The following is a 10,252-nucleotide window of genomic DNA, read 5'->3' as shown; positions in this document are numbered from 1 at the left end:
TTCACATTCAAATTTATATGTTTCAACAAATTCTGAAAAAAAAATATGTGAGTATGTAAGGATGTATCCCAGATATGTGTAAAATTTCATGATGAAATACGTTGAAATGCGACCTGTACAAAAAAGAAAAAATCATGGCCTGAGAAGATGAATAGTATCATATTTTAAACAGCCCCAGATTTGCCTTTTTTGCATAACCCTCATTTCAACGTGTTTTGCCCTGAAAATTTACACACATTTGTGTTATGCCTTCATGTATATCTATACTTTTTTTAAATGTAAAAATATAAAATTTGAGTTTTGAATCTGGAGGCCTTCAGTGAGCTCTGTCACCAAAGGCAATTCTCGATTATATAATGGTTTCTTATGTTGTGTTTTGGCCTGTCTTGTTTGATATTCTTTTGTAGATTATTAAGAAAATTATCTTATTTAGCTCGAAACTAGCTCCGCATCGACTCGAGATCGTTACAAGCTGAACACGAGCCACTTTCTACAGCTCGACCTCGAGCTTCGCTTAGTTTGAGCTCACTCGGATTTTAGTATAAATTGAGTTGTGCCTAATACAATTCACTAGAACTCGACTCGTTTGCAACTCTATTGCGGAGTAGGTTGGATTTCTGCGATCGATCTAGCGCATGCATGCATGGTTGTTCGCCGGTGGTAAGAATAATTGGTCGCTCCGCCTGAAAGGACTCTTTTTTGCTCTGGTGAACAATGTAGGCCGAGCAGTTAATTGAACGGCGAGCCATTAAAGGACGGGGCCCCGTTGAAAAATCAACGGACTATTCTGTTGCAGGTTTAATTCGGGCCCATATACATGCATATGCGTGGCTGTCCGCGGATCTATCTAAAGTGCACTGCCTAAAAAATGGAGTGTTTCTTCGCTGAGGTTTGTAGTTTGTGATCAGTTCAGCATGTCTGCGGTACCTAGCATATATACCACTAATCTTAACGTGACTAGATATGTTATTCAAGACATTCGGGTTTCCATGCAAGCCATGGACTGAATCAGAGTCACTATTACCAGATGTACCATACATCTATGACTAAGACTAGTCACAGTGAAGAATAACATACACTAGTATCCCTAGGCTATAATATTATTTAGGTGTGGTGTCATGCAAAGCTTCATTTATTAGATTATAGACTCATATTGCATTGGAAGATGTGATGTTACTAGAACTACCTCTTTCTTCATTAACTCATTGCCACATAGACAAATTCGTTGAGTTAGACTCGAAGTTACTGCTGAAGTTACTCCTACTGTGGCTAGTCTAAATAGTAGTACAGTGCGTACGGTGATCTGTGTACAAACAAAGGCATGCTGAAATCGATATATACCCTAGCTAGGGCATGCATGTGGTTGATGTGGCTGATGTAAATGTACTTGTACATGGTCATATATGAGAGAATGTACTTAGGTCTGTTGAAAGAACGCAGTAGCTAGCTGCGAGACCCTCCGTATAAATGGGCGCTAGACCAGCTGTGAGAGCCTCCACATAATTACCAAAGCAGGCACTCTCAACTTGTTTGCAATTTTTAAGTCGAGCCGTACACATGGTGGTCCGGATCTAAATGAAACGTGAAACGTGAGCTCCGTAAATGCAGTATACCTAGCATACACACCGTACAGTACCCATGATCTTAACATACAAGTGATTATAGGTAGATATTCCCTCCCTTTCGGTTTATTATAAATCCCACGAATATTCCTAGATCATCAATTTAATCAAACAAATATATGAGCTATAGGCCAAAAAAAAGGTATAGCGCTGAATTCATATTTGAATAAAGTTTTTATTGCAATATTTTTATCTGATTCATATTACGTTGGCCAAATTGATGATCTACGGTTACACACATGCCTTGCAACCAGAAGGGATGGAGTATGTTATCCAACATTTTTATGTCATTCAGGTTCATGCAAAGTCAAGGACTAAATATGGGGTAGCAAATACCAGTAGCTAGTACACCATATGCAAAAATATGCTGAACTTCTTAGGCGCGGTATGCTTGCGGTTGATCAGATGTAAAACGTAACTTACCTGCGAGATGACACCAAGGACGCCGAGCGAGACCTTCGCGGCGTCCATCTCCGGGTCGGCGGACGTGAGCACTCGCACCGTGGCGTACCCGTCGGCGGCCGGAGCGGGCGTGATAATGCGTATCCGGACGACGTACTCGTGGATGGCGCTGCCTTTCCCCCAGAGCGAGCTGCCATGCGCGGTGCCGAGGATGCCGCCGACCGTCGTGTAGGGCAGCGCGAGCCCGGCGTCGGCAGCCGCCGCGATGAGCTCCCGCAGTGTGATTCCGCTCTCCACCGTCATCTCCATCCGCGTCGCCTCCACGCCCACGACGCGGTTTAGCCACCTGGTGATGATGGCGAGGCCCCGGCCGTCGCCGGCGCCGGGGCATGCAAGCTTCGGCATGCTATGGGAGTACCTGGTGGTGACCTTCATCTTGGTCTTGGTGGCCGTGGCGTTCGCCACCGCGCGCACCAGCTCTTCCTCAGTGGAAGGGTACACCACGGCGCGGGCGCGGCACGTCGACCGGTCTGGGAACAGGCCGTACGCGCTTGAGACCGTGCAGTCAGCTTTGCCATCACCAGACGAGCACTGCACCGGGTCTTGTGGGGGGCTCGCCGTGGCCCGGCGGTTAACTGCCGGCGCACTCAATATCATAAGGAGGAGGGCCGCCAGCTGCACTGGATTCAAATTGCTCTTCTTGTTCTACTTGATCTGAGTCTAAGGACCGCAGCAGCCACACCTCAGCCCTACAGGTAGGTATTAGAACGATAATACTAGTGAGGTATAAGAAAGGTTATGTTCATGTGATGTTTTATTATTATTTTCCAGCTGGTTGCAATGATGATTTTTTTCTTTCTGATTTGCATTTCTTTTAGCAACTGTAACCTTTATTAAAGATTAATGTTCATAAGGATACAAATAATATCGGACATAGTCACAAGCCCCAGGTGGCGCCTGGAAGACAGAGAGAAAGCTACTTTTGTGAGGGCATGAGCTTCGCCATTGCGATGGTCGATCTCGCACAAGATTGTAGTGTAGTGGCAAGGAGCTCCAGCCGCAACGTTGGCAACGACCTCGACACAATAAGAGGCAATACAAACTGATGTCAAATTAAGATCACATGCCAGTGATAGTGCCTCATTGCACGCTTGAGCTTCGAGCGATGTCGGATCTGTGAGACAGTCGAAGACACGAGCCTAGGCATCGAGGTACGTGCCTTCTTTATCTTGACAAATCACTGCTACCGCTCCTTGACAGGTCGCCATCGACATATATTTTGGCATCACAGTCCATCGGAGGGAGCCAGTGCGATCTCATGGCCCTTGTAGTTGGATGCATGTTTCTTGGAATTGCATGCAGTTTCCTGGCTGGTACCGGCTTACTCAAAGCGACAGAATCAAGATCCTCCAGGAACTTTGTGATAAAACATGCAGTGCTCATAGGGCTTTGGTACTAGTCATCGTGAATAGCGCGCTGTCTAGCCCACCAGATCACTCGCATTCTAACTAACATTTGTGTGATTTCCTTCGTTTGGAGCGTGTCAATACACCAATAATCTGGCATACTCCGTTCCATTTGAGATGGCGACTTTTGTTAATTACTCATCAGCCAGAGCCCATATGCACCGTGCCATATGGCAATTAAATAGAGAGTGCCTCCATGTGGCCACCGCAACATTACAAATAGAGCAGGCTGGTGACTCGACCATCTTACTCTGATTCCACCTCCAGTAGGTAGCGAGGTTTTGGCATGTCGCCAAGCAAACACTTCAATTGTTTATGGTATAATGAAGCTCCAGAGCTTGACCGAGGATCGCCGGTCGGTCTCTGAATGTGAATGACCAGGAACTTGCTCTAACCAATCCGTGTGTTGCTACTTCGTAGAAGACGGAAGACGATATGCAGAACGATCCGAGAAGAAGCCCTTCCTCTTGCAATGTCAAGACCAAAAATCTTCTTGAATTATTGTACTTAGCGGAATGTTGAGGATTGCCTCCTTGTCCACTGCATAGAAGTGTTTGTAAAGAACAACAACATCCTAAGAAGTCGTGGTATGATCAATAACTTCAGAAACCTTCTGCGGCTGGTTTGTGGTCGGGGCAGGCCAGGTGTAACTTGTGAGGTAAATATACTAGTGGTGCTCGAACTTATCAGGATGTTCAGTTTAGTGCCTAAACTTGAAAAATATATCAAACTGATTCTAAAACTTGGCATGAATGTGCAAATACGGTGCTAATCTCATTCGTAGACGTAGAATGTGCTGATGTGGCATCGTATTTGGCTGATGTGGCATGAGGTCCACTCATAGTTTTAAATAGCCGGCTATAGCCTTTTCAGCAGGGTGTCGCTAAATAGCCGCCTTCACAAATAGCCCACTTTAGTGCTCTATAGCTGATTTGGAGGCCCGCCGCAATTTTTCATAGCCCGCTATTTAAAACATTGCTCTACTTATAATGGACAAACAGGTTTTTAGTTGAATACTATGTCTCTATAACTAGTGGGTCCCGCCTGTCAGTACACAAGAAAAATGAAGCAAAAATGTTTCCCTACCGACAGTTGAACCTGTTTCCTGCTACTCGTAGGCAGCACTTGCAAGCCAGTGCACCGAACAAGTACTGATAGATATTGTGGCCCCTCATCCTTCATGTACTGTAAGGAAAAGCTTGTGTTACTTAAATGGGTTGCAAGAAGTACGGCCCATTTCGCACACATTATTCGTTTTTTTAGAAAAAAGTAAAATGTCTATAAATTGAAATAATCATAATAAAGTTTACATTCAAATATTTGTGTGGTATTAATAATTATCTCGTGGTATACAAATATTCATGTGCATTTATTATTTTCAAAAAATCTACAAACCAGCCCCCTACCATACTGTGGGCTATAAATACTTGGGTACATAAATAATAACCTCGTGCTACACAAATATTCAGGTGCTCATATCTATACTGTGACAATTTTTCCTACCACCATTGGTAGTTACCACCACTTGGGTTTTGTATGTGGTATGTAGCATCTTTTAAAACCAAGAGTATGTACATGTAGTATGTAATATATAATAATGCTTAGGTAGTGTATATACTACTTTTTAGGTAGTATATATCATATTTTGAGCATATTCTTTTTAATACAAATATGCATGTATTTCACAAATATAACAAAAACTATGGGCCATATGCATTTTTTTCATGTAACTTGCTTTGAAATATCTTAAATATAATATATGAACATATTTAGAATGACGAAGTAGTATATCTACATGATACTATATGAGACATGTGGGGTAACTACCCCCAGATGGTAGGATGGATTTTCCCTATATGCAATAAATTAAGATAATAAACATATTCATGTAATTTTTAGAAATACTCACTTACTATTAAGAAAATTCTATTTTAAATATAAGCCATAAGTGTTCAAAAAAGTTTACTAAATACAAACATTTAAAATATACATTCATGGATAATATTAGGAAAAATGTATAGTAAATACAAACATTTTTTTACACACATGTATTATATTTAATTTATAAAAATTATGTATAATAATATTTAAGAATTAATTATGAATATTCACTGGTGTATAATAGCTTATATTTATAATTTTTATATGATGTATATATAATTATAAAAACATTTTGGTTAAACAACATACTAATGAATTATAAATGTTTGAGCATAATTATTCGAATTTTTGAATAACTAAAATAGTATTTCCAAACTGTAATTGCAAAAGTATTTGTATTATTTTATATTTACAAACATTGTTCTGATTCATATATATTATTTGTATTATATGAATAGTTTTAAATAATACATGAATATTATTTAAAAACTAATTTTTTTCAATTTTGTGTATGATGATATATTACAGGAATATTCTAATCTAAATTTTATTATTATGATTATAATTTATGAACATTTTAAAAATAAATAAATAACATGTTTGAGATGGGCCGCACTGCCTCCAGGCCATTTTGTTTAGTACAATATAAGGTTGAGGGGCTTTTTTGGTCGCGGAACGCGCGCTGCCTTGAACCGTATCTCCTAGGTTAGATGCTGGTTGGGCATCTTTTTCAATTAAAATTTTCCTTTGTACATACAACACAGGCAGGACCCATTATTCATAGAGACACTAGCAAGAGGCCCATGCGTTGCAACGGATTTAAAGTAGAATAGTATTTGTTCATGAACTTGAAAGAAAACACTCTTGTTTTGATATACATATACCACTAAAAATATATTACATTTCACTCAAAATATATTTCTCAGGCTGTTTTGATGAGGTGAGGGAGGGATGCGGTTGCTTAAAAGATAATAAGGGGTTTTCTGCAAATTGAAGTAGAGAAGTGGGCTATTGTTGCAAAAATGCCACAACTTTCTGTAACATTTTGTAATTTCCTGGATGAACTCGGTCTCACCGACTAGTTTGCTTCAGTCCCACCGAGTGAACATTGCCAACTCTCTGATAATTTTCCGGACCAACTCGATGTCACCGATCAAATCAACTCGGTCGGTCCGAAATGAATCTGCAACTTCTATTTCTAACCTTGTTTTGCCTCCACATGTTGCATATGACCTTGGATCAAAATCAACCGTTTCGACGAGATGCACAACTTATGTGTTGAAACGTTTTCCATTAGAGGCAATCTTAATAGAGTTTCATGCCATTTTTTAATCTGGTGTCAACATGAGCATCTCCGAACTTGTCATAACTATTGCATCCGAGGTCCGTTTTAGACCATCTTCATATCCATCTAAATCTTATTAAAGAGAGCCATCCGGAGTGACATCCAATCCTAAGTTTTAATTAGTCTTTATATAGCCTAAGGTAATTTTATGACTGTGCCACTTTTGAGCGTCAACAATCCCGCAGGATCTAGTTATCATCCCAAATGCCCGTGTCACTGCCTATTCCAATTCTCCCGATGAAACCAACTTGAGAGTACCTCTTCCATCAGAAGTAGACCGCCATACTTGAGAGGGATTCTTCCCAACTCAGCCTCTAGAACATTACATGTAGGATAGTAACACGAGTTGAGTATTCATGCACTTAGGTATTCGTGTTGTTGCAATAAATGCCAAGCTTTGTGGGCAAGCAAAGCCAAGTTGAAAAGCTCAGTGTCATAGAAGCACATGCCTCCCATGAACTTGGGTTGTGTCATGAGAAGGATAAGGACAAAAACAAGAAGAAGAAGAAGAAGAAGAATAGGCCTATGCCCAGTACATAGACATGGTGCCGGAGGAGCGGGAGGAGGAGCAGGCCGACACGGCCTATAACTTCCTGATCCTCTAGGAGCACCAGCAGGCGGAGCAGTGATGACCCACAAGTATAGGGGATCTATCGTAGTCCTTTCGATTAGTAAGAGTGTCAAACCCAACGAGGAGCAGAAGGAAATGACAAGTGGTTTTCAGCAAGGTATTCTCTGCAAGCACTGAAATTATTGGTAACAGATAGTTTTGTGATAAGATATATCATAACGGGAAACAAGTAAATAAAGTAACTAAGGTGCAGCAAGGTGGCCCAATCCTTTTTGTAGCAAAGGACAAGCCTGGACAAACTCTTATATAAGGCAAAGCACTCCCGAGGACATATGGGAATTGTTGTCAAGCTAGTTTTCATCATGCTCATATGATTCACGCTCGTTACTTTGATAATTTGATATGTGGGTGGACCGGTGCTTGGGTGCTGCCCTTCCTTGGACAAGCCTCCCAATTATGATTAACCCCTCTCGCAAGCATCCGCAACTACGGAAGAAGTATAACTAGTAGAAAACGGGCCTTTAGTCCCGGTTCCAGAGGGCCTTTAGTCCCGGTTTTCTTACGAACCGGGACTAAAGGAGCTCCACGTGGCCGGTTTCTAGAGATCCACCTTTAGTCCCGGCTGGTAACACCAACCGGGACTAAAGGAATTTTTTAAAATTGTTTTTTCTCAATTTTTTTGATTTTCAAATTTCTGAAATATTTGACAATTTAATCTCTAATCACCCTCATCACTACTCAAGTATGTACCACTAATTCCATCATCTACTTATTACTTCCCAATGCCTTCCCCTAGGCCCAAATAATGGTGAAGTGTCATGTAGTCGACGTTCACATAACATCACTAGAGGAGAGACAACATACATCTCATCAAAATATCAAACGGATACCAAATTCACATGATTACTTATAACAAGACTTCTCCCATATCCTCGGGAACAAACGTAACTACTCACAAAACATATTTATGATCAAGATCAGAGGAGTATTAATTATCATTAAGGATTTGAAAATATAATCTTCCATCGAATAAGCCAATTAGCATCAACTGCAAGGAGTAATCAACACTACTAGCAACCCACAGGTACCAATCTGAGGTTTTGGGACCAAGATCGAATACAAGAGATGAACTAGGGTTTGAGAGGATATGGTGCTGGTGAAGATGTTGATGGAGATTGACCCCCCTTTCAAAGAGAGGATCGATGGTGATGACTATGGCGATGATTTCCCCCTCCCGAAGGGATGTTTCCCCGGCAGAACAGCTCCGCCGGAGCCCTAGATTGGTTCTGCCTAGGTTCCGCCTCGAGATGGCAGCGCTTCGTCCCGAAAACTTCCTTCTGATTTTCCAGGTCAAAACACACCATATAGCCAAAGATGGGCAGTGGAGGCCTGCCAGGGGTCCACAAGGTCGGGGGCGCCTAGGGGGTAGGGAGCGCCCTCCACCCTTGTGGCTGGCTGGTGGCCCCCTCTGGTACTTTCTTCCCCCAATATTTTTTATATATTCCAAAAACATGCTCCGTGAAGTTTCAGGACTTTTGGAGCTGCGCGGAATAGGTCTCTAATATTTGCTCCTTTTCTAGTCCAGAATTCCAGCTGTCGGCATTCTCCCTCTTCATGTAAACCCTATAAAATAAGAGAGAATAGGCATAAGTATTATGATATAATGTGTAATAACAGCCCATAATGCAATAAATATCAATATAAAAGCATGATGCATAATGGACGTATCAAGCAACAGCTCACCGCCGGCAGGGCGATTGCGCCGAACTTGGACGTGGCGGAGCAGGCGCTGAAGGAAATATGCCCTAGAGGCAATAATAAATTTTTTATTTATATTTACTTATATCATGATAAATGTTTATTATTCATGCCAGAATTGTATTAACCGGAAACTTAGTACATGTGTGAATACATAGACAAACAAAGTGTCACTAGTTTGCCTCTACATGACTAGCTTGTTTCCTGACCATAGACATGAGTTTTCATTTGATTAACGGGATCACATCGTTAGAGAATAATGTGATTGACTTGACCCATCTGTTAGCTTAGCACGATGATCATTTAGTTTGTTGATATTGCTTTCTCCATAACTATACATGTTCCTATGACTATGAGATCATGCAACTCCCGAATAACAGCGGAACACTTTGTGTGGTACGAAACATCACAACATAACTGGGTGATTATAAATGTGCTCTACAGGTGTCTCCGATGGTATTTGTTCAGTTGGCATGGATCAAGATTAGGGTTTGTCACTCTGATTGTCGGAGAGGTATCTCTGGGCCCTCTCGGTAATGTACATCACTATAAGCCTTGCAAGCAATGTAGCTAATGAGTTAGTTACGGGATGTAGCATTACGGAACGAGTAAAGAGACTTGTCGGTAACGAGATTGAACTAGGTATTGAGATACCGACGATCGAATCTCGGGCAAGTAACATACCAATGACAAAGGAAACAACTTATACCGTTATGCGGTTTGACCGATAAAGATCTTCGTAGAATATGTAGGAACCAATATGAGGATCTAGGTTCCACTATTGGTAATTGACCGGAGACATGTCTCGGTCATGTTTACATAGTTCTTGAACCCGTAGGGTCTGCACGCTTAACGTTCGGTGACGATCGGTATTACGAGTGTATGTGTTTTGATGTACCAAAGGTAGTTTGGAGTCTCGGATTTCATCACGGACATAATGAGGAGTCTCGAAATGGTCGAGACGTAAAGATCGATATATTGGAAGCCTATGTTTGGACATCGGAATGGTTCTGGGTGAAAACGGGAGAATACCAGAGCACCGGGAGGTTACCGGAACCCCCCGGGAGGTATATGGGCCTTATTGGGCCTTAGTGGGAGAGAGGGGAAAGGAGCAAAGGAGGGGCGCCCCCCAAGCCCAATCTGAATTGGGAGGGGGTCGGCCCCCCTTTCCTTCCTTCTCCCTCCTCCTTCCTTCTCTCCTAAATCC

General features: G+C 41.7%; 1 protein-coding gene across 1 annotated transcript; it reads right to left on the bottom strand.

Moving 5' to 3' along the window:
- Window positions 1–1,909: 1,909 nt before the first annotated feature.
- On the bottom strand, window positions 1,910–2,681 carry LOC123057263 (probable L-gulonolactone oxidase 6). Its single transcript, XM_044480332.1, has 2 exons — window positions 2,046–2,681; window positions 1,910–1,936 (listed from the first exon to the last, which is right to left on the bottom strand). Exons 1-2 carry the CDS (start codon window positions 2,679–2,681, stop codon window positions 1,910–1,912), a joined length of 663 nt encoding a protein of 220 aa, XP_044336267.1.
- Between the last annotated feature and the right edge of the window lie 7,571 nt (window positions 2,682–10,252).

Source organism: Triticum aestivum, chromosome 3A, assembly GCF_018294505.1.
Source record: "Triticum aestivum cultivar Chinese Spring chromosome 3A, IWGSC CS RefSeq v2.1, whole genome shotgun sequence".
In the NCBI taxonomy this organism is placed as follows: Eukaryota; Viridiplantae; Streptophyta; class Magnoliopsida; order Poales; family Poaceae; genus Triticum; species Triticum aestivum.
Note: the sequence above shows the minus strand (reverse complement) of the source record. Positions and strands in the feature narration are given on the sequence as shown.

Bases quoted from the DNA above. Each gene is read 5' to 3' on its own strand.
- LOC123057263 (XM_044480332.1), bottom strand. From the start codon at position 2,681: ATGATATTGAGTGCGCCGGCAGTTAACCGCCGGGCCACGGCGAGCCCC. The intron at 1,937-2,045 runs GTAAGTTACGTT...CCCCATATTTAG, and splicing joins TCCTTGGTGTCATCTCGCAG to TCCTTGACTTTGCATGAACC.